The following is a 27,161-nucleotide window of genomic DNA, read 5'->3' on the forward strand; positions in this document are numbered from 1 at the left end:
ACCACTAAGGGTAATAACAGACGCCAATACGGGATCGCCTATAATGTACAATGTTCCCGTATAGTATAACTAACAGAACTGGATAACATTCAATACATTATATGGATGGAGTGACTGTATTTATAGACTAGAAGACGTTGGTTCCCCCCCCTTTTCTGTCGCGCAATGGTTCAGTCCAATAAAGGGCGGGATCGAAAAGGAAAAAAAAAAAAAAGCAGGAGCCTTGGGAAGCGCCGCGTCACGTGACGCGCAGCCGGCCGCCATTTTGTGCTGCGGTGAGGTATTTAGAGCAGTGAGCGGCACTTTAGCTCTTCCAGTGTGAGAGCCGCAGCCTGTGGTGACAGCCCCGCTCCCCTCCTTCCTTCCTCCCGTAGCTCCGGGTCTCCAGCACGTCCCTTTTGTCCCTCCCCTCGGCTTCTCTTTCTCCCTTTTTGTTTTTGGGTTGTCACGGTCGGAGGAGACTTCTCGTAACCAGCAGCAGCCATGTCTAGCGAGTCCGGCTCCTCTCCCGAGTACTCCGCCTTCTTCGCGGTGATGGGCGCCTCGTCTGCCATGGTGTTCAGCGGTGAGTTGGTAATGGCGGGCTGGGTATTATGGGATGGATGGGGCCATATGCCCCCCATGGGTCTGTTATTGGGGGGTCCTCTCCTTATCCTGCCATCATGTGACCGGCTCCATCCTGCCATCTTTTCCATCACCTCCTCCCTCGGTCACACTTCGGTTATTTCCGGCCTCAGAGCCGAACCGACTCGGGTCCCCCAGCCCCCATCATTCACCTGATCAGACTTAGGGGGCGATCATTGATCTCCAGTATGGGGGGGGCGGGAGGTGAAGGGTGGCAGTGACGTCACTGGGGTGATTCCAGCAGCTGCTGAGCAGTCACGTGACTGCAGAGGGAAGAAAGGCTAGATGGGGAGGGGTCGCTCAATACTGGCCATCAGGGCTGGGGGATTTTCTTATGCAATATATACATTTTTATATTTCTCTCCTATGTTGGCCAGTCTATAATGCAATGCAGAGGTATTCACTGTCCCCCCCCCCTCAATAGGGTGATGCCATTGTGTATTTACAGGGAAGCAATCTGTCCTAGTGAGTGATTCCTGGGTAATAAAATGGCCTCTCTGGCTATATATAGCCCTGTATCTCCATAGTACAGATATCGCTGCTGGGTCTTATCAAAGGGATCCAGGAGTCTTTACCAACTATCGAGATCAATATATAATTTTGATCTCCATAGGTGGTAAAGGCTTCTGGATCCCTTAGATATAATAATCTCCATAGGTGGTAAGGGCTCCTGGATCCCTTTATATATAATGCTCTCCATAGGTGGTAAAGGCTCTGGATCCCTATATATATATATATATATATATATATATATATATATATATATATATATATATATATATATATATATATATATATATATATATATATATATATATATATATATATATATATATATATATATTGCTCTCCATAGGTGGTGAAGGCTCCTGGATCCCTTAGATATAATAATCTCCATAGGTGGTAAAGGCTCCTGGATCCATTTTATATAATTTCACTCCATAGATGGTAGACTACTGGATCCCTTTGATATGACCCAGCAGCAATATCTGTACTATGGAGATACAAGGATAGATATATAATCTTTTCTGTAAGGCAAGCATTTGGTGCTAATTAGTTGTTAAAAAATGGTGCTCTCTATAACCTCTGGGTTGCTGGCTGTAGAATAGGAGCTCACTGACAGGTTCTCAGTTGACCCAGCGGCTTAACTTTTTGATCACATCAAATTTGAAAGCCAAAATTTAACAAATCCAATTCCTTTTTTTACTTGGTGTGAAATATCTATTTTATTTTAGCTGTATAGAGCTTTACAGATGTGATAATCATGGTCCCCATTGGAGCTCACAAATCTAAATTCCATATCAATATGTCTTTGAAGCATAAGAGGAAACACATACAAACTACTTGTAGATGTTGTCCTTGGTTAGATATGAATCCAGGACCCCTGTGCTGCAATGTAACAGTGCCAACCACTGAGTCACCTTTTTAAAGGGAGTCTCATCAGGTTTTTGCTCTTCCATCTGAGAGCAGCATAATGGAGAGAGACCCTGATTCCAGAGATGTCACTTACTGAGCTTTTTGCTGTCATTTTGATAAAATCAATGTTTTCTCTGCTTCAGATCTAGCAGTTAGAGTTCATGAATATGCTGGACTACCTGGCAAAAGGTCAAGTAGTCCTGCAATGAGAATCTCCTGATTAAACAATGATATCAAAAGAACACTAAGCAGCCCAGTAAGTGACACATTGCCGGAATCAGGGTTTCTGTCCCTATGTTATGCTGCTCTCAGATTAGGTGGCAAAAACCTGACAATTCCCTTTAAATGCAGTGCAGTCTTCAGGCAGCACTAAATAGAGCCGAGGGGGCAGAGCAGATTTAGTTTTGAGGAATTCACTATTAACTTGCTCAATATGGGATTTTTAGGGTCGGTCATGAGTGACTGACAAAGGGGTTGTTCATATTTTTGGACACTACTCTTAAGTTTTACTCTGACAAGTGTATTTACAGTAGGTCTGTATGTAAGTGGCCCACCACAGATCCTTGCAGTTGATGGTGTAGATCACTTTTTTTTTTTTTTTTTACACAGACAAATGTTCCAAGGGTTGCACATTTTTTCAAACAAGTTGTTCATGGGGTGCCATCTATAAAAAAAAATAAATCATTTTTATGGATCCACTGCTGATGGATGAAGGAAGACTTGTCCATCTCTTTTGGATGAAGAAAACAAGTTTAACATACAATTTTGATCCCAGGCTGTAGGAAATCTATGGGAATGAGTATACAGACCAGCTCTTCTCCGGATGCAAGGAAGCTCTCATTACCCAAAAAATGTGCCAATCTCTAGACTGCTGTCTTGGGTTGCTTGCACCTCAGTGATAAGTCTTGCCGGGTGGAGGCCAAACCCTCCGATAAGACTATCCAGACTGGCTATTTTGGCAGATGGTTCTCAGATCAGAATACCAGGCCTGGGCCTGGCCACCGGGTCTCCTGACTGGTACTACCTGTCCAATGGCAAATGAGGCAATTACCGCTGACCTCACAGGTATGCTGGCCCGAGCACGGTCTGTTTCCAAGATGTGAGACTGGCCTTGGCAAGATGCTAGTCTGTACACTTGGTTCTTGTGGGTTTTTTGGTCCCTCACTGACCGAGCAAGTACTTGCTAAATGGGTGAGGAACAAAGCCTCTAATTGGCTGCAAGTGTTGGTTTTCCTAACTTCAGTCTTCTTCCTTCTGGAGTGGAGCCGTATTTCTTGTTGTCTGATGAAACTAGGCCCGATGGCCAACCCGTACCCTTCCCTGTATCCATTAGATTTCTTTCTTTTAGAGGAGCGCTCATTTGCATATTTAAAAAAAAGTCCACCCATTTGAAGGCAACCGTTTTTGGGGGTACCATACTCTGCCAACTATACAAGCACCCTGTTCGGTACCAGAACATGTTTGTCTAATGAAGGCAGCAACGTTGCATATTTAAAGGAACCTTTCCCTTAAAAACTACAGATTGTATCTCCATCTATGTAGTTTATGGGCGGTTTAGATGGCATTAGCCATGGCTGCAGTCACGACTCATGAATGGGATGTAAATGTCAGATATGCATCAAAGCATTACCAAGTCGAGGGAATGAATGTGCTGACGGGAGCTGTGGTGGAGGCCATATTGGCTGAAGTCTGGCTTCCTCAGATGTATTTGATGAATGGCAGCAATTATTTAACTAGTAGACAGGAAAGGATGACTCAAGGTCTTGTTTACCGGTGGTAGTCTTACATGGCTGTAATACGGTAGCAGGATCTGTACCTGGGAGGTGCAGCAGGATGGCCGCTGTGGCTACCATGACCTGAGCTGCTGCTCTATGGTCTCAGATGTTATCACCAAGGCTTGTACTGAGGATGTTGTGATCCTAGAACCAGTGACCTTTGCACTGTCATTTAGCTTTTATATCAAGGGCAAGGGTTTCATATTGTTTACTGGTCCCTTTAAAAAAAAAAGGTTAAAATGGTGACTCTTCCTTTGAGACCTACATGCATAATGGGATGCTTTTGGCCCTTGCGGAGGCTTCTTTGGCTGTCGGCATGTGACCTTCAGGAGGGTTGTTGTGTGATCAGCGTTGCCTTCTCAGGTTCTGCCTCGATTGTGATGGGAGATGGGCAGCTTCTGTCTATTTCTGGTCCTTGCTCTGCTTTAATCTGTAGATTCTGCTGCTCGTTATTGGGGAAGGTATGAAATCCTGGGTTCTCTCTGCCGACAGATGGTGTGATCACATCCCTCCTTCCCCCGGATAGCGTTCACGTTAACACTTTGCAAAATGATGTGGATGAGCCTGATCACTGGGTGCGTGCCTGCAACAACCATCGCCTCAGCATCTTTTAAGCAATCTGAAGCTGCGGCGTTTCAACACAATTGATGCAATTGTGTGCTTTTTGGCTAAAATGGGAAATGAAACCTGCATATTCTACTTGTGCCTCATCTGATCTGTGGGATTTAGTATGGTGTCATATAAACGGCAAGTGCCTAATGTCAAAGTATTGGGTAAGAAAGCTGTGCTCTATCCTGCACTCTGGAAAACAGCGCGCTGCTGACTGATTTGGAGGTTTGGACCTTTACTGGTGCCATATGCATGTTACTGGCATAAGGATGCCAGAAATATTTACCTGTGCTGCGATGAATTAGGCTGCTTTCACACCTCCGGTTTTAGCAGAGCTGGCCAATCCGGCTCTAAAACCTATGCAACGGATGCGGCGACAATACCGCATCCTTTGCATAAGTTTTTGACATGCGGCCCGTCTGGTTTTTGCCGCTTGCGGCAGGCTACTGAGCATGCACAGTGGAAACACCGCATGCGGTGGCTGGATGCGGTGTTTGCCGCAGAACACCGCATGCGGCGTCAATAGGCATGCATTGCAAATCGCGCCGGATGCGGCGCGATGCAGGTTTTTTGCCGGACAAAAAACCGTGCCAGGCAACGTTCCATCCATACAGACCAATGGTCCAAGGGTTTTTTACTCATAACTTGCACATTTTCTTTTTTTCAAACAAGTTATTGATTGGGCGCCCTCTATAAAAAAAAATAAAATAACAAACATGAGTGTGCAGGTTTTTTGCCGGACAAAAAAAGTGCCAGGCAATGTTCCATCTGGCAGCCACATCGGCTAAATTTGCCGCATGCGGCAAAAACCGGACGGAACGCAAGCCCATGCGTCACAATACGGCACTAATGTAAGTCTATGCAAAAAAACCCCACAACCTGCGGCAAAAAAGGTTGCGTTTTTTTCTGTAAAGCGCCGGATTGTGCTGCACAGGAAAAAACGTATGTGTGAAAGCAGCCTTGGTGAACAGTAAGGCCCTGTGCGCACTAGAAAATGGAATTTTCTTAAGAAAATTCCAGACCCTCTAAAAGATTATCGCATCTGTGGTAAACGCACCCGAAAACTGCATGCGGTTTGCTGCTTTTTTTTGACCATTATCTATGGCAAAAACTGCAGGTACCTGCGGAAAAGTGACATTCAATTCTTTTTGCTGCAGAAAACATGCAGTAAAACCTGTTGGTGAAAAACTCTGCGGTGTGCGCACAGCATTTTTTACCATAGTTTTTGCTCGGGAAGGACTGCAGCAAGGTTATGAACATTTTCTGCAGCAAAACCGCAGCGTGCGCACAGGGCCTCAGGCTATATGCGTACTAGGCATTGTTCAGAGTTTTTGTGCGTTTTTCAGGTGGGTTTTTGTGCGGTTTTTGGCTAAAAACTGCATGACTTTGCTTCCTCAGCAAAGTCTGACTTTTCATTTTTGCTGTCCGCACACAACTTTTTTTAGCTGCATTTTTGAGCTATAAAATGGACATGTCAATTCTTTCCTGCGTTTTTAATCTATGCAATGCATTGGAAAAACGCACCGAAACACAGTAAAAATGCATGCATTTTTTTTTTTTCAGTTTTTGCGGCCAAAAACGCAGAACCAAACGTTGTGTGCACATAGCCTAATTGTAGTAACTAATGCACAAGCAAGCTTTTCAGCTCTCTGAATCCTCTTCATGTTTTCCCCTGATATCTCATACTATAGAAGCCATCCTATATACAGTGATGTTAGATGGTGGCTGATGCAGCCCTGCTTTTGACAGCACATAGTTTAAATGCTCAGATCTTGGGTCACTGATTAAAAACTGCCTAACAACCTATCAAATGCTGTCTCCTCCAATCTGAGGCAAGAACACGGCTTCTGCGCTCAGAGGGGAGAGGAAAGTCTGTGCTAGCAGAACAAGTCGAACAGGGCTTGTGTAAAAACATTCTGGATTGTTGGGTGCATTTTATAATATGCATACAGATTAGATGCAGAAAATGCTTGTAGAATATAGTGAAGGGCTATCAGCAAAATGCTAATGGATAATGTACACCACTTGGTCTTATAATTGAGGCCTAACATATTGCAACTGGAAGGCTTTGTGTAAAGCATGCCATTAAGGGTGGGTGGACTGAATGCCAATGATTAGGATGGCACACTGATACTGAATGATCACTTTGCTTACAGGACATGGCTTTTTTTGGGGGGTGACAAGTTAATCTGGGCTTTAGTGTGGCACACATTTAATAAGCACACTACTCATGGGTCACACTAAGAATGGTAAACGCATCAGTAATTAAGCAGGCTTCTCTCCATGTAAAATGGTCTTTTCAATAAAAAAAATCTTGCTGGGAAACTATCACAAACTTCTACCAGACTGCTGTTTTATAGACCAAGATGGCGGACAATCTGAAAATGTGTTTTAAAGGGATTGTCCCCTGTGCAGAGAATCCTGGGTGCAGCTTGTTTGAAAAGCAAATGGATTTCCTACCCCAGGTCTACCCTTCTTCTACAGCTGGTAGTTTCTTCTATTGGCTGCAGTACTGTCATGTAGTCAGTGCTGCAGCCAATAGCTGAGGTTAACAGCTTTGCCGTTGTAGACAGTGCACCGCTCAATGCTTCTGAGCCATGAGTTGGCTGCAGCGCTGATGGGAAAACAGGAGCAGCGGTGGAGACTCTGAAAAGGATAACCCCTGTAGGCTATCTGATTTTTAGTTTCTATATTCACAAATACCATCAATATCTATTATAACATCCCTGTCTGTGATTCATATGGACTTTTTTTTGGGCAGCACAATGACCAAAGAACTACAAATTTATGGAAGTCACATACAGCACATGGATACATCCGTGTTTAACTTTGCAGCATATAGGCAAAGCTTTGTAATTCAATTTAACCTTACTGGGAAAAGACTGAAATATAGACACATGAAAATGACAAACTTACATGAGGAACCAGTACCAGGAGGTTTAAGTACAGATGTGTGAAGGAGGCCTTGGGTGATGTTCCCACAATGATTATTAGCTCCGTGTCCAATCACCACCGGCTTCCCTCTTCCTTCTTTCAGAAAAAGTTAAACGGGAAGTGAGTACTCCAGCTGCTGCTCACTTCCTGTTGATTGCTCTGGTGTCTGAAAGTGGGGAGAGGGAAGCCCGTGCTGACTGGAACAAGGCATCAGTAGGGGTTTTCCTAGTTGTGGACAACCCCCTTTAAAAAGGTCCTTCAAAGTGGATGGGATTTATATAAATCTTGCTAAATTGTCATGTTGCAGATTGCTTTAACAAGATCTTTATAAATCCCATCCACTTTGAAGGACCTTTTTAAAGGAGTTGTCCACAATTAGGACACCCCCTTCTGATGCTGCACATTTACCCCATGGGGGAACCTGGGGGGAATACAAATGTACATTTGCAGCAAGATAAATTGACATGTTGCAAATTGCTTTCTGTGCAAATGTGTATATTTTGTTTTTTTTGTGGACTTTGAATGAGATGATAAACATGTGGGGTTTTTTTCCCCCTGGGGTAAATGTGCAGCATCAGAAGGGGGCTGTCCTAGTCGTGGACAACCCCTTTAAAGGTCCTTCAAAGTGGATGGGATTTATATACATCTTGTTAAAAAAGCAACATGTCAATTTATATTGCTGCAAGTGTGCATTTTTTTTTTGTGGACTTTGAATGAGAAACATTTTTTTTTTTTCTCCTGCTGCCTCAATTCAATAAAATGTAATCTGCACATTACTTTGATAAAGCCAAGAAACAGCTCTTAAAACGTTACATACCAAAAGTATAATAGCATGTAAAAATGCTCTCAAATGCAATGAAGAAAAAACAACTTAAGTTGGATAATTGATCACATGCTGGAGAAAATCTGCTTTAACAGTCGGCCAGACCCACAGATACTGTTTGGCTGCTGGTCTGTGCGGGAGCTCCTGAGGGTGAGATCAATCTAGAATCTCCCATTTCCAACTTACCGATGTCCCTAGCTGTGACTTTTGGCAAACCCAAGGTGCGCTAACTTGTATAGGGCAGTCGGAGGAGATGCCTCGTCCAGTATACATCAGTCCGTTTGGTGGCAATCACGTGTGTGTGGAGTGTCATGAAAGCTTAATTTGGCCATACACATTAGGCTAGGTTCGCACACTGCGTCTTTTTGACGCTGCGTTTTTGTGCGTTTTTGGCCGCTAAAAACGCACCTGCGTCAAAAAAAACGCATGTTTTTGCCGCGATTTGGTGCATTTTTGGCTGCGTTTTGCTGCATTTTTCCAATGCATTGCATGGGGGGAAAACACAGAAAAACGCAGGAAAGAACTGACATGTCCATTTTTTTTAACTCAAAAACGCAGGTAAAAAAAAGATGTGTGCGGGCAGCAAAAATGAAAACTCATAGACTTTGCTGGGGAAGCAAAGTCCTGCAGTTTTGAGGCCAAAAACGCACCCGAAAAACGCCGCGAAAAACTCACTGTGCGCACATAGCCTTAGGCTACTTTCACACTTGCGTTGAACGGTATCCGTTGCATTGCGTTGTGTAACGGATGCAACGGATGTGTTGCATATAGTGACACAACGGATGCAACGGATGCTGCAAAACAACGCAATTCGTTTTGATTTTTTTTTTTTCTTTTTCCCGGTTTTACCAGCGGCAGACTATAGTGAACGATCAGCTGATCGTTCCCTGCAGCCGGCCGCTGGGTGATCAGCTGATTGCTCCCAGTAGCCGGCCGCCGGGTGATCAGCTGATCGCTCCCGCCCGCCGGGTGATCAGCTGATCGCTCCCGCCCGCCGGGTGATCAGCTGATCGCTCCCGCCCGCCGGGTGATCAGCTGATCGCTCCCGGCTGCCGGGTGATCAGCTGATCGCTCCCTGCAGCCGGCTGCCGGGTGATCAGCTGATCGCTCCCTGCAGCCGGCTGCCGGGTGATCAGCTGATCGCTCCCTGCAGCCGGCTGCCGGGTGATCAGCTGATCGCTCCCTGCAGCCGGCTGCCGGGTGATCAGCTGATCGCTCCCTGCAGCCGGCCGCCGGGTGATCAGCTGATCGCTCCCTGCAGCCGGCCGCCGGGTGATCAGCTGATCGCTCCCTGCAGCCGGCCGCCGGGTGATCAGCTGATCGCTCCCTGCAGCCGGCCGCCGGGTGATCAGCTGATCGCTCCCTGCAGCCGGCCGCCGGGTGATCAGCTGATCGCTCCCTGCAGCCGGCCGCCGGGTGATCAGCTGATCGCTCCCTGCAGCCGGCCGCCGGGTGATCAGCTGATCGCTCCCTGCAGCCGGCCGCCGGGTGATCAGCTGATCGCTCCCTGCAGCCGGCCGCCGGGTGATCAGCTGATCGCTCCCTGCAGCCGGCTGCCGGGTGATCAGCTGATCGCTCCCGGCCGCCGGCCGCCGGGTGATCAGCTGATCGCTGTCACTTGCCGGCGCCCGGGCATGCCGGCGGGCGGGCGCTCAGCTGAGCGCTGTGACTTGCCGGCAGCCGGGCATGCTGGTGGCCGGTCATTCAGCTGAGCGCTGTCGCTTGCCGACGGCCGGGCGCTCAGCTGAACGTTCGGCCACCGCGAGCCAAAATAAAGTTTGATTTAAAAAAAAAAAAAAAAAAAAAAAGAGCATGCGCAGTGAAATCCAGAGGATTCCGCTGCTCAAAATAACATTACATGCTGCGTTCCTCCCGCTGGGCGGAAGCAACGGAGCGTCGCCCAGCGGAAGCAACGCAGCTCCTTTTGGTACAATCCGTCAACCATACAAGTCTATGGGAAACAGCGGAATCCGTTAACGGATTCCGCTGTTTCCCAAAAGGGCGGATTGTAACGGAAGGAAAATAACGCAAGTGTGAAAGTACCCTTAGATGGAATCGGCTTACAACAATCTCTGCTGCCTTTCCCATGGAAAGAGCGCTCGCTTGACAAATTGCTTGTTTGAGAATTTTGCCACCAAATCTCTTCTGGCAGCGCAGCCTGAAATGGAACATACCTGATCGACCTCTTCCTGACAATTAGTTGTCCGGCTCCCCCTATATACGTTGACAGCTGGACCCATTGCTGTTGGTGGGTTCTGGTCAATTTTGGTCTGTGTATGGGGGACTTTATCCTGAAGGTTAAAAGGTGGCATTAGAAGACTGCACAGAAGCAAGGCTTAGGAGGAAAAAACAACTTTATTTTTAATCCATATGGCTTATTGGTGTTCTTTTGTGCTTTGTAGATATGATTTGGTAAATCATATCTACACTTGATGTCTGTATCAGCAGTTCAGGGCCATTTCTGGTGCACTGTAGTGTAGCGGTTTCTCTTATAATGCCTTATATCTCATTAATTGACAGTGTTTAAATTGTACTATAGACGTGCAATCAGTTCCCACAGCCGTGAGAAGGGAATTTCCTGCAAAAGCAGAATCACCCCCCCCCTCCTAATGTTTGAAACATTGAAGACTATCAAGAATAAGGACATTACTAAAAAACAAGAACTGGGGCTTGGTTTTACCTGATCAAACCACTGATATGGCGGTCATCAGACTCAAAACAGATCTAGTTTGGCAGATTTAATTTGTGCTCTGCAATTATATCAGTGTTAGAAAACCCCTTACCCCAGGTGCAACTTTTTTTTTTCTTTACAAAGAAACTTTCCTTTGCTCAGCCTCCCCAGGTCCAGTGCTTAGTCTTCATCACTGCTCTCGGTCTCCTCTGTCTGCAGAGCTGTTGTCATGTCAATGACACTGCAGCCAATCTGTGAACGCAGCAGCTTTCACCTGCTTGATCTTTGAATTTGCTCTGGGTGAAGCACTGTTGGACCTGGGGAAGGGTAAAGCAATTAATATTTATATTTTTTTGTTTTGATTGGTGTTTGCATAAACGTCATAAAACTGCAGCGTGAACCTTGTAGTGGGATTTGATTTCCCTAATACAACTTTATTACCAACATACAGAATTGATTTTTGCTGTTGTGGCTGCTCGTGTAGATCAGTTTGCTGGGTCAGTAGGGCAGCATGTACTGTCCTGATGTCTAGCCGGTGACTATTGGTTATAACATATTAAGCCTCTTAAAGGGAATCTGCCATTAAATTTATGCTGCTTGAGTCACTGGCAGCATAGATTGGTCAGGCTGCATGATTGCAGATAGGCTTGTTTTAAGGGTGCTTTACACGCTGCAACATCGCTAGCAATCTCGTTAGTGATGTGACATGCCAGATCGCAGATAAGATTTGCCAAGATCACAGGTCATTTTTGTAGCGCCGGTCACATGTGCGATCTCGGCAAATCGTATGTGCGATCTGGCGTGTTACATCGCTAACGAGATTGCTAGCGATTGTCGCAGCGCGTAAAGCACCCTTTATTCTCAATCCTGCAATGTTTCAGAGAAAACGTGCTTAAAAGCTTCTCCCTGCCTTTTTTCTTTTTCCTATGTAGACACGAGTTGTCAACGAGTGGGTAGAAGCCGGCTGAAAAAAAGAATTTGGCTAGTCATTTGGCTAGTCGGGTCTCCACCTGAAGTCCTGGCTTTTCAAACAATCTTTGAAACGCCCTAGTCTTTCAGAGCAAAATTTCCCTGTCTGCAATTAGGTGGCCAGGCCCTGATGACTGATCCCTGTACCCCCCAAAAATCCTCTTTAAAGGGAACTTGTCAGGTGCAATATGCACCTAGAACCACAAGCAGTCCTGGGTGTACATTGCTAATCCCTGCCTAGCCATACCTGTATACACTAGCATAGATAAAAGATCTTTATAAATACTTTTACAATCTTTTTATCGTATATCATGGGCTGCAGGGTGGCTCAGTGGTTAGCACTGTAGTCTTGCAGCGCTGGGGTCCTGGGTTCAAATACCACCAATGACACCATCTGCATTGAGTTTGTATGTTCTCCCCGTGTTTGCGTGGGTTTCCTCTGGGTTCTCCGGTTTCCTCCCACTCCAAAAACATACAGATAGGGACTCTAGATTGGCAACACTGTCCCCATAGGGACTCACAATGTATGTAAAGCGCTGTGGAATTAATAGCGCTATATAAATGAATAAAATTATCGTATGCTAATGAGCACAGGGACTAGTCCCCTGGGCGTTAGTCGCCCCTGTGGGTGTGCTATCATGCCAATGAATACGCAGCATCACAGCGTGAGCTCACTCACCTCTCCGCTGCCATCGCTGGATTTCAGCTCAGTGCGCATGACCCCGGAGTTTGGGTCATACGCACTATGAAGCCAGGTGTACGTGTCCTGGCTTCAAACTGACGTAGTGTGCATGACCCAAACTCCTGGGTCATGCACACGGAGCCGAAATTCAGTGTCGGGTGATGTCGGCAGAGAGGTGAGAGATCATCGTGACTCTGCAGGCGACCGGCCGGGGAACTAACACCCAGGGGACTAGTCCCTGCGCTCATTAGTATACGGTAAGATCTTTATAAATACTTTTTCTAAAGATCTCTTTATCTATGCTAGTCTATACAGGGACGGTTAGGCAGGGATTAGCAAAATGCATCAGACGGGGAAATCTCAATAAGGGGGTCCTATTCTAGACTTAATATTTCCTTGTCCCATGCAGCCTCATATTCATTAAAAGTAGAACCATATTAAAGCAACACATTTACCTGTAACATTTCAGAAACCGCTTCAATGTTTGCAAGGAGAGGCAACCGCGAATAATGGTAGCCCAGGTCCCAGCATGTGCAGCAAATGCAACACACCAGGACAATGTCAGAACTACAGTAATCCTGTCTTGCTAAATTCTCCTAAAAAGGGGCTTAAAGCCCGTACTTGCGAAGCGCTCACTGATATCCTACTGAGGCACGAATACTAAGATTCTTTATAGCAGGATACTATTTTCTTTAAAAGCACATGCATCATCAATGGTACATAGGCATTAGAACTACTTTAGTCATAGAATCTTATACAATAACAGAAATATGCATCAACATTACCATTATGTTGTAGCAATCCTTTCTCATCGGAGGGACTATTAGTGAGAAGGAAACATGGCATCTGCCTCACAGGAACTGTGCGTCCACTTGAGCGTCCTGGAAAATGTCCCCAATTATTAAGCGAGTCCTTTCTTTTTCTAGAAAACTTTGTACGTCGTTGGCACTGAGTGGTGAATTGGTGACCAGCATGTGTAGTGCCAGACCAGGGTCCATGAATAAAGGCAGAACAGGCCCAAGTAAATGGTGCTTAATTACAAAGCCTGTGGAGAAGGGGAAAGTGAAGTGTGAACACCAACCGATATATAATTTTGGTAGAAACAGAAGGAATCTGCAAACCAGACCAGGTGTGCACGGCATGGTGGGGGTCAGCCACCGAACCAATATATATTAGAAGGGGGGGGGCAGCACTGCTTGAAAATGGTGTGAAAAATTAAAACTGTAAATTCACAAATTCCAACTGTACTACAATACAAAAATGATGTTTTTAGCAAAAACTTGATCAATCTTTTGAGCCACCCCTGCCACGTCACGGCAATCGCGGTTCAGGTATATTGAACCTGACAAATTCCCTTAAAGTGTAAAAAAAAAAAAAAAAATAATTTTCATGTATTAAGAGTTGAAACTCCCTGGCTAACAATAAGGCTGTGTCCATGGTAGAATGTACCTGCGGATTTTTCTGCATCAAAATCCGCAGCTTTCCCCCGGAATCTGCACCTTAGCATAGGTGCGGATTTGACGCGGATTTCGTTGCGGATTTTGATGCGGGTTTTGTCCATTGTACTCTATTGTGTTTCTGAATAAAGCTTAGTCTGTTTTGAAGGAAAAAAAAGGCTTTGTCATTTCCTGTCCCAACCCTCCTTTCTTCTCCATTATCCATTTTGTAATAAAGGGGCAGAAATGTTTAAAGGGAACCTGTTGCCACTTTTTTTGTAAAAAGCTGCAGCCAACACCACTGTGCTTATATACAGCATTTTAACAGGCTGTATATAATAACCCAGTGGTGGCGGCCGCAGCTTATAGCCAAAAAATGTGGTGCCATGTTCCCTTTCACTGGTATTTTAAAAAAAAAAAATGTGCTCCGCTGTATTTTCACTGTCCAGCCCGATGCAAGCAACTGAGGGCTGTGCTTCTCAGCGGGATAAGGCTGAAGCATTCTCTGCCCCTCCCGCTGAGAAACAGTCCTCAGCTGCCCCTGAAAATGGCGGCTCCGTTGTGAAGCGCCATTCACAGGTGCTGTACCGAGGCTCATCCAGCTGCCCTGATGCATTGGCTGGCTGGGTAATACAGGGTTAATGCCAGTTTTCTGCAAACTGGCACTAAGCCCGAGGTTCATAATGTCATGCCTGTGTAGACACGGCCATTATGAACCTCCGTTTGGTAATAAACACTTTTTTTAAATTTTATTTGAAAAAAAACACACACACATCCCTGATTGCCATCTTTATTACTCCCTGAATCCCCCGACGATAATCCATGACAGCTCCGATGTGCACCCGGCTGACCCGGGCACTGACGTCAGCCGGTGACAGCAGCCGTCAGTGTATTATTAAATGCTGCACAGCTCTCTTCCGGCAGCTGGGAACGTCTGACATCAGAGCCCTGGTCAGCTGACTTAATTCGCGCGGGCGGGTCAGCTGACTGCACACCGACCAGCTGATGTGCCGGGCTCCGATGTGCACTCATGTGACCCGGGCACGGACGTCAGCCGGTACCAGCAGCCGGAAGAGAGCTTTGCAGCATCTCGAACACTGACGGCTGCTGGGACCAGCTGACGTCCGTGCCCGGGTCACATGAGTGCACATCGTCAGCTGTCGGTGTGCAGTCAGCTGACCCGCCTGCGCTCGCGAATTAAGTAAGCTGACCAGGGTTCTGAGATCAGACGTTACCAGCTGCCGGAAAAGAGCTGTGCAGCATTTAATAATACACTGACGGCTGCGGTCACCGGCTGACGTCAGTGCCCGGGTCAGCCGGGTGCACATCGGAGCTGTCATGGATTATCGTCGGGGGATTCAGGGAGTAATAAAGATGGCAATCAGGGATGTGTGTGTTTTTTTTCTTTCAAATAAAATTTTTAAAAAAAGTGTTTTCTTTTATTTACCAAACGGAGGTTCATAATGGCCGTGTCTACACAGGCATGACATTATGAACCTCGGGCTTAGTGCCAGTTTGCAGAAAACTGGCATTAACCCCATATTACCCAGCCAGCCAATGCATCAGGGCAGCTGGATGAGCCTCGGTACAGCACCTGTGAATGGCGCTTCACAACAGAGCCGCCATTTTCAGGGGCAGCTGAGGACTGTTTTTCTCAGCGGGAGGGGCAGAGAATGCTTCAGCCTTATCCCGCTGAGAAGCACAGCCCTCAGTTGCTTGCTTGCATCGGGCTGGACAGTGAAAATACAGCAAAGCACATTTTTTAAAAAAAAAAGTGTGAAAAAAGACCTGGGATTCTGTTTTGCCAGCTAAAAGCAAGCAGCCTGTAACTAGCTGCTTTTAGCTGGCAATCCAGAGTCCGGACACAACACGACTACACTGCCACTACTCTACACTACAAAATGGTGAAACTTCCTCAACTATCCTACATCACTTCCTGCGGATTTGTTTGCGAAATCCGCACCAAATCCGCAGGAAAAAGAGCCTGTGTGAACAGACCTGCAGATTTCTTGCGGATTTTACACCTTGCATTGACTTGCATGGGAAAAATCCGCAACAATAATTGACATGCTGCAGATTTTTCCGGATCAAAATCCGCCGCGGAAAGATCCGCAGCATGGGCACAGCATTTCCAAAATGCCATTGAAATGGCTTGGAAGTGCCGCTGCTGCAGATTTTCGGCAAATCCGCGGTAAATCCGCAGCGTGGGCACATAGCCTAAGCACCCAGGACTTTCAGTCCATAGACTTCACTGACCTAATTTCTGAAAGTATTGTGACTTTATAAAATGGACAGAATGAAATAAACATAACACTCTGAACCCAACAAGGTTAGCAGCAATGGAGGATAGATTGTTGATACTTAAAACAGTGATTGCTGCTAGTAAATAAGTTTTGGGACAAGCAGGTTTCTTCCAGAGTTCTTCTGCATCAAAATGAAGTCTGTGACCTTGAATGTACCTTGTACGATGCACCTTATTTTATAAGGCATGCTAATGGGATCAGGCTTCTGTACTAAAGATGACATTACAAATCCTTTGTGAACTATCTGCTGTATTCAGGAAAAACGTGCTTATGGTTGTGAAGACCTTTATTTTCTTAATGCCTCCAGAGCTCCTTCAAGAAGTAATCTCTCAAATGTAGATGGAAACCTTATATTGTGACTTCCAGCAATGCTTGGCATTAGGAGTTTACTGTTGGCAACAAGAAAACGTAATCTACTTACATAATCACCAGTTCTGTCTGTTCTCCTATTCTATCATGCATTGCGGCATTGTCCGTTGCGCAGCCGCAGTTGGAACGATGCTCTGGCTTCCGGGTCCTCACTGCACGCACGCATACACAGCAGACACTGAACATGAACACACAGCGCACATGCATGTATACACTCAACAGACACACAAACTGGTGTATACTCACCTGTTTGGGGGCTGCCGCATCTGCGGTCAGCCCTTTACTGCAGTTGAATGCTTTGTGGCGCCGTAAAGCATTCAACTGCAGTAAAGCCATGACATCAACCTGCAGTGGCCGCTTCGTACACCGGGCGCTATCACGGAGTCTGTGCTGCAGCTGGAGGCTCCGCAGGCACGGAGGATAGGAGAGACTGCATAATAGGGGATAGAAGAGAACTAGCAGGAGCACAATGTGCTCATTACGGTAGAGGACATAAGCCCCCCCCCCCACCAGATCTGTATGCCCCCAGCCCCACTCACCACCGCCTATTTCTAGTTTTAATATATTCATTAATTTTAAACTGGTCTGTCCACTACATACACACTGCTGCTACCCCATTTACTACTAAAAAACGCTTGCTTACACAGGCAAATGTACTAATGGCATAAAAGGTGCTATTAGGCTTTTTATTAGAACCACTCTGAATATGTATCCTCCAAACTGGAATCAACCCAAAGAGACCCCAATATCTGCTAGTGGGGTATGTTGTGCAGCAGATCTGACACTGCATGGTGTGGTAATGGCAGATGCAGAAATTGGGGTCCTTGAAGTCAGTTCTCTATGACTAGAGAAGCCGCAGAATGATGACTTGTCCTCCAGTTTTTTCTTGTTTTCCCCTTCCCCATCCGTTTGAGTAAACTGCAGTCGTCAAATAGCTGATCTCAACTTGGGCAATTCCATATTTGAGTCAAGTCCTGAAGATTTTTGTTCCACAGTTGTAAGTTGTGTGTGATCGGGTCAGTGCTTGGAAGATCAGATGCCTCATTGTAGAGTAGCTGCAGCAGTCACATGACTTCTGAATTGGCAAAGTGCAATGGACTAGAACGACCTTCATTGTATGCAAAGTGTCACCACCTCAGCTGTTGTGTTTTTTTTTGTTTTTTTAGAATTGATATTGAGGTTGCTCTAAACTTTTAATATGAAAAATTATATATTTTTATTCTATTGTATGTTGCCTATATTCTGCAGTCTCTCCTGGAATCATAAAGGATATGGAACACTAGTTTAGTTTGGATCTAAGTCAAACCCCACCCCCACCCCCATGTGATGTTGTCCATAAATGTATAATTTTACAGTGGTTTTGTACTCTGTGGCAGTGGTCCCGCAACCTTTGTGTTCTCTAGAGCTGCATTCAGCTCTCGCCCCTCAAAGTAATGAGTCAGACCCTCTGCTACCTGTATGACAGCCGAAGACTTTCCTCATAAATGACCACACCAAGGCAATATGCAGGGGTTACTACCTGCATCCAGAACTGCTCCTGTCTGGCGCTACAGGGGGTGGGGGTTAGCAATGGCATAGACCATCCGGATGCCTTTTTTTGTAGATGCATCACCATTCTGCAGCATAGAACACTAAATGATTGTAGATTACGGTAGTGGCTGAGAAGTGCATTGCATATGGATGCTAGGTTCGAAAAAAATTGTTCCCTCATGTGACAAATGGATGTCACTTGTACCACTTCTAGATGGGAATTATGTGTATGAGCATGCCCTACGTCAGACTCCAAACAAATGTGAGCTGGAAACCCAGAGCTGTGGTAACCTGATGCAGGACAGGAGCAGAGGCTGGACACCGTTAAAGGGTATCTGTCACAAGGTTTAACACCTAATCGGAGAGCAGTATAACATAGGGACAGATCCTGATTCCAGTGGTCACTGGGCTGCATAGAGTAGATTAATCAACAGTAATTACAGGACTACCTGGTGCACTGGTAAGTAGTCAGCATAATTGAGCTATGTATAAGGCTGGGGCCACGTGGGACTACTGCGATCCTCGCATGACACTTGGCTCATGCTGGCAGCACAGTGGGAGCAGTGTCACTGACTGAGGTGCGATCGGACCACAGCTGCGGGGGGCATGCCTGCACTGAGGGGAGTGCCAGCGCTGAGAAGGGGAGGGGGATTTATCTCCCTCTCTCCTCCGTTGCTGGCTATTGCCATTCTTGCTCTGCACTCACAGTACACCGGTGTACTGCAAGTGCAGTGCGAATTTTTTTTTTTCCTCCCCCCTAGACTTGAATGGGTGCGGAAGAAACAAGGATTGCATTACACCTTCAGCATGCTGCGACTATTTTCTCGGTCCGATTAGGGCTGAGAAAATAGCTCATGGGTTCTGGCACATAGGCTAATATTGGTCCGAGTGGAATGCGATGTTTTATCACATTCCACTTGCTCCAATTTTCATGCAGTGTCTTAGGCCTTAGTGCTAGATCTGCAGTAGATAAAACATTGATCTTATTAAAATGACAGCAAACAGCTCAGTAAGTGACAAATCGCTGCAATTGGTCTGTGTCCCCCTATATCATGCTGCTCTGATTGGGTAGCAAACGCCTGGTGACAGATTCCCTTTATGTGCAAGTTACACATTACGGAGTGGTAACATAAGGGCAATAAAATAAGTGCTAAGTGCTCTTTAAATCCAGCATGCTTGATATTTCCCCCAGAACACTTGGAAACCTTCATCCTATGAACAGAGTTGAAAGCCTGACATGGCTGGAAACACAAGTCTGGGGTCTCTGGTTGCTTGAGCAGTTTTGCTTTTTATTTTTTTTTTTTTTTTACTGACATCCTTTATCCTGCAGGCAGGTGTCATCGACTTGTGTGACAATGTTGAAATGACAGTGTGCACAATGTTTCTCCTTGCAGATTTGGTGCTGAAATAAATCTGCATATTGATCCTTGCACGTGTTTGAGCTTTTAAGTTTTCCCTCGTTTTCATGGGGCAAATAAACAGTGTCAAATGTTTTTTGCTGCCAAAAGAACATTCTACATCAAATCCTATGTGCACATATCCTACATGTTGCTATTTAGTTGACACATTTTAAGCGGTTTTGTGGCTATCATTACGACAGTCATCGCTTGCACACCTTTTTATGATCTGGTTGTGTATAGTGGCAAAAAATGTATTGGCAGCACACTATTCTGTACACGTGCTGCTGACACAATGTTTTACAAACACAGAACTTGGCTACTTTCACACCAGTTTTTTTCAATCAGGTACAATCCGTAAAAAAAACGGGTAAAACGGATCTGGTACCGCATCCGTTTTATCCCCATAGATTTGCATTGTTACCGGATTGTACCTGATGGCTTTGCGTTTCATCCAGTTTTTTCCGGAAGCGGCAAAATTAATCAAAGCGGCGGCCGGAGGCAACGTGTCTTGCAATGTTTTTTTTTTGTCCGGCAAAAAACCCGCATCGCGCTTCTTCCAGCTGCTGCGGCACATTTTTCAATGCACGCCTATGGACGCCGAATGCGGCGCGATGTGGAAAAAACTCATCCGGCCGCCGCATGCGGTATTTTCCACTGCGCATGCACAGTAGCATGCCGCAACTGGAAAAAAACTGACGGGCCGCATGTAAAAACGTATGCAAAGGATGCGGTGTTTTCGCCGCATCCGTTGCATAGCTTGCACAGCCGGATTGAGCCGCACTGCTCAAACTGCATGTGTGAAAGTAGCCTTATTGAGGGGCTGAAATCCACACATTTGACTGCACCATTGGGTTTAGTGTGACACGTCTTTTTATGCTAGCATGAAGAATAATAAAGCTGCTGATGGGGGAGGGGGGGATTTGATATCCCACAGTCTCATACACTGCCATATACTATTACTTGACGGCCCTGCTGGACTTCAGTGTTCACTATATATAGAGGGTTTTACAGACCTTCCACAATTGTAAATGTAAGCGCTTCCTTTTTTCGTTATCTCCACACATGGTTCTGGCAATGCTGCTGACACGCTAGTTTCATTACTGGTTTATAACCATAAACCAGATTTGAGAACCTTCCTTGTTCTGACTTCCAGATACAATTTAAGTTTTCTAGGTTTTTACTCAGCCAAAATTAAAGCTTGTTCTTTACACTCTTTAGAATCGGTGTATGTAATGTAGTTAAGGGGTTGTCCAGTGAAAACAAGTAGTTATAGCCTATCTTTCTATAGGCAACAGATTGGTGCAGGTCCCAGTGGTCAGACCTCAACCGATCTAACCACTGGGACCTGCACCAATCTACAGAGCTAGGGACCTTTCATCCCATTTACAAAATAGAATGGCAGGTTGGATGCTGCGCTCTTGGTCTGGGACTGGAGGAAGCAGAGCGCAGCCCTTAAGGTCCAGTCACACTAAGCAACTTACCAGCGATCCCAACAACGATAGGGATCGCTGGTAAGTTGCTAGGAGGTTGCTGGTGAGATGTCACACTGCGACGCTCCAGCGATTCCCACCAGCAACCTGACCTGGCAGAGATCGCTGGAGCGTGGCTACACGAGTTGCTGGTGAGCTCACCAGCAACCAGTGACCAGCCCCCAGCGCCGCATGGAAGATGCTGCGCTTGGTAACTAAGGTAAATATCGGGTAACCAACCCGATATTTACCTTGGTTACCAGCGCACGCAGCTACACGTGCAGAGAGCAGCGCACACTGCTTAGCGCTGGCTCCCTGCTCTCCTAGCTACAGCACACATCGGGTTAATTAACCCGATGTGTCCTGCAGCTACATGTGCACAGAGCAGGAGCCGGCACTGACAGTGAGAGCGGCGGAGGCTGGTAACAAAGGTAAATATCGGGTAACCAAGGACAGGGTTTCTTGGTTACCCGATGTTTACTGTGGTTACCAGCCTCCGCAGAAGCCGGCTCCTGCTGCCTGCACATTTAGTTGTTGCTGTCTCGCTGTCACACACAGCGATCTGTGCTTCACAGCAGGACAGCAACAACTAAAAAATGGCCCAGGACATCCAGCAACAACCAACGACCTCACAGCAGGGGCCGGGTTGTTGCTGGATGTCACACACAGCAACATCGCTAGCAACGTCACAAAAGTTGTTCGTTAGCAGTGATGTTGCTAGCGATGTTGCCAAGTGTGACTGGACCTTTAGAAGTGCTTGGAGCTGATGAAATAAGATCTGCAGTGTACATGCCCCCACATGATAAAGGTTCCCTCCTCTAACTATTGATGGACCCCTACTAATAAAGCATCTGACCAAATGATTGGTGGTTTCACGAGACAACTAGATTTTCTGAGTTGCATAATCTTAGACATTTGCTGTCTGAATTGGTGTGTATTCATGACATCCTGATGTGGGGAGAGGAAACTATTCTTGCAGTAAGTCATGTTGCTGTCATGTGCACTGCTTTGACATTAAGCTGTGAGGCAGAAATACTACAAACAGCAACTTTTCAAAGTTTTCATTCACGTTTTTGGCTCTGCAGTCATTCATGCATTTGAGTTAACAATCATAATTACATGGATGCAAATGGTTTATTAAATGACTGCAGTTGCTCAATAGGTGGTACACTAAGGCTATGTGCGCACGTTGCGTAAAAACATGCAGTTACGCTGCGCTTTGTAGCGCAGCGTAACTGCATGCGTCCTGCGGCCCCTGCACAGTCTATGGAGATTGTGCAGGGGCCGTGCGCACGTGGCGTCTAAGAGCGCAGCGCTTCGGCTACTGCCGAAGCACTGCGCAAAAAGTGACATGTCACTTCTTTCCTGCGCTTTGCCGGCAGCTCCTGCTCTATGGGAGGAGCTGCAGGCAGAGCGCATGGAATCGGCGCTCACTACGGACATTTCTGCAGCGATCTAAAGCGCACATGTGCTCTTCAGATCGCTGCAGAAATTTCTGCAGGGCTTGTACGCAACGTGCGCACATAGCCTTAAGTGGCTGCAGTCAAAGGGGTAATGTCAGGATCATGGCTTATTGCTGTACAGCACTAAATGCCATTTGAGGACTCATCCATGCTGGAAACGACTGATGCTCATTGCCTCTGTATTGCTGATATGGGTACAGTTTAGTGAATCTATACTAGGACTTCGGTATATGGTTCACTTTGCAACCATTGACTGGTGCCCACATAAGGATGAAGGATAATCTGACTTGTCATAAATTGCTTGCTTTGTCCAATCCATAAATGCTATTCTGGTATGTTTCTACCTCATGTCCTAATGTCTTTTATTTTTTGTTTTCCCCTTCAGCATTGGGAGCTGCCTATGGCACAGCAAAGAGTGGCACAGGGATTGCAGCAATGTCTGTCATGCGGCCTGAGTTGATCATGAAATCAATCATTCCTGTGGTCATGGCAGGTATCATTGCCATTTACGGACTGGTAGTTGCAGTGCTTATTGCAAATTCTCTAACAATAACAATCACACTATACAAGTAAGTGCTGTTTCTAGGGACTGGTTGTATTAAGGGATTGTCCACCATTAAACACTTTTTAAAGGGAACCTGTCCGGTGACTTAAAAAAAAAAGCTATTAACCTGCAGATATGGGGTTAATAATGTTCTGATGCAACAGCTGCTGGGAGGAAATCGACTTTATTCCTTCCTACAGCCTTGAGCTTTCAGTCATAAAGGTACAGCTGTTAGCTGTTCAGTCACTTGTCACCCCTCTGTGCATGGTGAGCAGCGGCTGTAACCAGGCCCTGCCTATGTACTGATGAACCGGCTGTCAGTGAGACTGGCAGCAGTGCCTGTAACTGAAAGCCTGAGGCTGCTGGAAGGAATAATTTCCTCCCAGCAGTGGAGCTGTCAGTGTGGCACCTGCACATCAGGATGCAAGTAACCTCATATCTTTAGGTTTTAGTGTTTTTTGTAATTCTAGCACCACCACAGTTTAGAGGGAACTTTGTCATAACACTTGCTATCTGACTGCTCTCACCAGTGGAAATGTCAGGTGACTCCTGCAGCCAATAAATATTAGCCAGGTGCTAAGCCAGACAACTTTGAGCCCAAAGTAACCTGTTAGGCTGTGCCCACGAGACAACGTACCCATGGATTTTTCCGCTGAAAAATCTGGATTTTCTAGATCTGCAGGTTTTAGCAAAAAACAGACACTCCCCATGTTGTCCTATGGGATTTGGGGAGTGCTGTATCAATGGTGCGGCATGTGTGGCTGCGGATGGCCCGCAGCCGCACGGAACCATGTCAATTATTCCCGCAGAATTTTCACTCCTCCACTATTAAGATGCATGGTGGGAATTCCGCAGGTGTTTCCACACGTGCCCTGCAGGTTTACCGCAACAAAAATGCTTGGAACCTGCAGCTATGGATGGCTGCGGATTCCGGGGAAACCTGCAGAAATATCCATGGATATGTTGTCCCGTGGGCACATAGCCTTAGTGTGGTGGTGTACATGACTGCACTAACTTCTGGAACTATTGTAATGGCCATTAATTTGTCCCATGTCAGTGAATAGTGCTGTGGTTACATGTATACCCCTCATCCTTTTGAACAGTAAATTCAATCACTGCGATGTTTCATATGTATTTAGTTGGAAAACCCCTTTTAACACGATTAGTTGTCCACATACCATTTTTCCTTTTTATATAGTGTCAACGTATTCCGCAGCACTTCTGCTAGTCATGAATTGTAGTTACATGTTGCAGTTATGAAGGTTGCACAATATTAATGGCCTCTCTGCTGGAAAGGATGCTTCCAATTATATGCATAGGGGTGTTCTGGTGTGGTGGTTTGGGGTTTTTAGAAAGGTCGATCACCCTCTGTTCCCAGTATGGTGTGATCTGGGTAATGAGATTGTACTGACTGAGAGCTCACAAAAGCTGAAGGACAAATAAGGCTTCATATGTGGCACTAATGCATATAGATTGTGTTTATAATTGGTGCTGACCATGTAACTTCTGTTCTTTACCGGTTATCCAAGCAGTTACTACAGGTATTATATAATGAGTGATGGAGGTAATTATACGGATATAACCGATCTGATCGTATTGAGGGTCTAGACTAGTGTTCAATATTAAAGGGAAACTGTCACCACTTTTTTGCCCTATAAGCTGCGGCTGCCACCACTGGACTCTTATATACAGCATTCTAACATGCTGTATATAAAAGAGCCCAGGCCACTGTGAGAACATAAACACTTTATAATACTTGCCTAACGGTCACACGGTTGGCCATATGGGCGTTTCCGGTGCCGGCGCCGCCTTTCGGCCATCTTCGTCCTTTCTGAAGCCTGTGTGAATGACATGTCTGTCATACACTCGCCGGTCCTGCGCAGGCGCACTACAATACTTTGATCTGCCCTGCTCAGGAGCTGAATGCCGGCAAGTGTGTCAGATGCGTCATCCACCGCAGCTTCAGAAGATGGCTGAAAGAGGCAGCACCGGAGAATGGAGACACCCATATGGCCATCCGCGCGACTGTTGGGTAAGTATTATAAAGTGTTTTTATGTTCACAGCAGCCTGGGCTCTTTTATACAGCATTCTAACATAGAAAAAGAAGTCAGCACGATCTGAAATTAACATGCATCATATAAAAAGTGTAAATACAGATTTATTCCAACTGTACTACAAAAGATTTTTGGAAAATAATTGATCAATTCTTTGAGCCACCCCTGCCAACGTCACGGCAAATCTGAATAGGGGGGGTCCTACACTATATTATGTATTTCATGTGCCATGCGGCCTCCTAGATAAAGTTAAAAGCAGAACCCTAATGGAGCACACATACCTGTAACCTGTATATAGCCGCTTCCATGTTGCAAAAGAGGCAATTATGGATAGAGGCCAGCCCAGGTCCCAGCATGTGGAGCAAGCTCTACACATACCAGGACTATATCAGAACTGACCCTCCCAGTGCCAGACAGCAACCATTGATAAAGGCGGACCAGATCCAAGAATGGTGCTTAGCAATGCCTGTGGAAAGGGTGAGGCAACTGAATGTGAACAGCTACCTTCCATTAACTTTATCTAGGAGGCAGCATGGCACATAAAATACATAATATAGTGTAGGACTCCCCTATTGAGATTTGCAGTGACGTTGGCAGGGGTGGCTCAAAGAATTGATCAATTATTTGCTAAAAATCTCAATTTATATTATAGTACAGTTGGAATAAATCTGTGAATTTGCACTTTTTATGACGCATGCCATTTTCAGATTGTGCTGGCTTCCTTCTCACAGCATTTGAACATGCTGTACATAAGAGCCCGGTGGTGGCTGCAGCTTATAGGGCAAAAAAAGTGGTGACAGGTTCCCTTTAAGGCCACTATGGTCACTAAATGTATAGATGTGGTCATGACACAGGCGATCCTAATGCACTGGAAAGAGTATAAAGATTGGATATGGTGACACTAAGTTGGGAGCACTGATTAAACAGTTCCCTGGATAGAAATGCTTCAGCCAAATGGTAAATTATTCAAGTTTTGTTTACTCAATTTATGTTCAGTCTGTTTTAAACTTAATGTATAAAACTAACAATTATCCCTAACTTTTTTTTTTTTTTTCCTTCTCTCCCCTCTTAGGAGCTTCTTACAACTAGGTGCCGGCTTGAGCGTAGGACTGAGTGGTCTTGCTGCTGGGTTTGCTATTGGCATTGTTGGAGATGCCGGCGTGCGGGGTACAGCGCAACAGCCTCGGCTATTTGTAGGCATGATCCTGATCCTCATTTTTGCTGAAGTCTTGGGTCTGTACGGTCTCATCGTGGCCCTGATCCTGTCCACAAAATAAAGAAGAAATTGATTTCCCACCCCCTTCCTTGACGTTCCAGAAAATCGCCACTTACAAATAATGGTTTTATCTCATGTGTACAGTCATCCTTCACCCGCCCCCGATTCAGTAGTTCTCCTCCTCCCTTCTCTACCCTGTAACTGCGCAATTGTAAGTTAGTGACTGTTGTGTGTAACCCTCTAGCTATATTCATCAAGAGGACTTCAGGGCAATATGGGGTCCTGATGCCAGTGTTGTGGGCCGGAAGCGGGCGTCACTTCCACAATCCCCACCCAACAACCACCCCTTCTGCGTGCAGTGTTTATATATTTTTTTTTTTTCTTGCCTCCCATATCGACTCTGGATGTTTCCTAACAGAAGTATCATATATAAATGATCTAGACTGTAACTTCCCAATTTCATTCAATGTTTTATTTATAAATACAAAGAATCTTCATTGTTCATACTTTAAGATGAGAGCCAGCTGTTTCTTTCCTCTTGTAACTCTTCCCAGCCCCCCTGCCCCTTTGCTGCATATATATATATTTAATCTTTAGCTGTATATCTGTGTGGGGTTTCCTTGTAAGTGCTGAGAATTCCCTGGATGTAATTTGGTTCGAGATTGCTGTAATGTTCTGACATTGGAGTGAGGTCTAATATATATTTTGTTCTAGTTTTTTTGTTTTAATACAAGAAGAAAAAAAATGATTCCCGTCCGTGTTAACTGGTGACCAGAATAATATTTTAAAGCAAAACCTTGACGTATGGTACAGATGCACCTGCTGCTGGGCATCAGTGACACATTTCCAAATAAAACATCTCGATACACGAAA

At 45.6% G+C, this 27,161-nt stretch overlaps 1 protein-coding gene across 1 annotated transcript; it reads left to right on the top strand.

Annotated features, from left to right (window-relative positions):
- The first annotated feature begins 248 nt into the window (after window positions 1–248).
- On the top strand, window positions 249–27,161 carry ATP6V0C (ATPase H+ transporting V0 subunit c). Its single transcript, XM_075318251.1, has 3 exons — window positions 249–565; window positions 22,859–23,042; window positions 26,145–27,161. Exons 1-3 carry the CDS (start codon window positions 484–486, stop codon window positions 26,347–26,349), a joined length of 471 nt encoding a protein of 156 aa, XP_075174366.1. The 5' UTR covers window positions 249–483; the 3' UTR covers window positions 26,350–27,161.

This window comes from Anomaloglossus baeobatrachus, chromosome 7, assembly GCF_048569485.1.
Source record: "Anomaloglossus baeobatrachus isolate aAnoBae1 chromosome 7, aAnoBae1.hap1, whole genome shotgun sequence".
NCBI classification, from domain to species: Eukaryota; Metazoa; Chordata; class Amphibia; order Anura; family Aromobatidae; genus Anomaloglossus; species Anomaloglossus baeobatrachus.

What these genes read in the sequence shown, in the direction of transcription:
- ATP6V0C (XM_075318251.1), top strand. Translation starts at nt 484, where the DNA reads ATGTCTAGCGAGTCCGGCTCCTCTCCCGAGTACTCCGCCTTCTTCGCG. An exon ending in GTCTGCCATGGTGTTCAGCG is followed by an intron (nt 566 to 22,858) that starts GTGAGTTGGTAA and finishes TTTCCCCTTCAG; the next exon opens with CATTGGGAGCTGCCTATGGC. An exon ending in ATAACAATCACACTATACAA is followed by an intron (nt 23,043 to 26,144) that starts GTAAGTGCTGTT and finishes CTCCCCTCTTAG; the next exon opens with GAGCTTCTTACAACTAGGTG.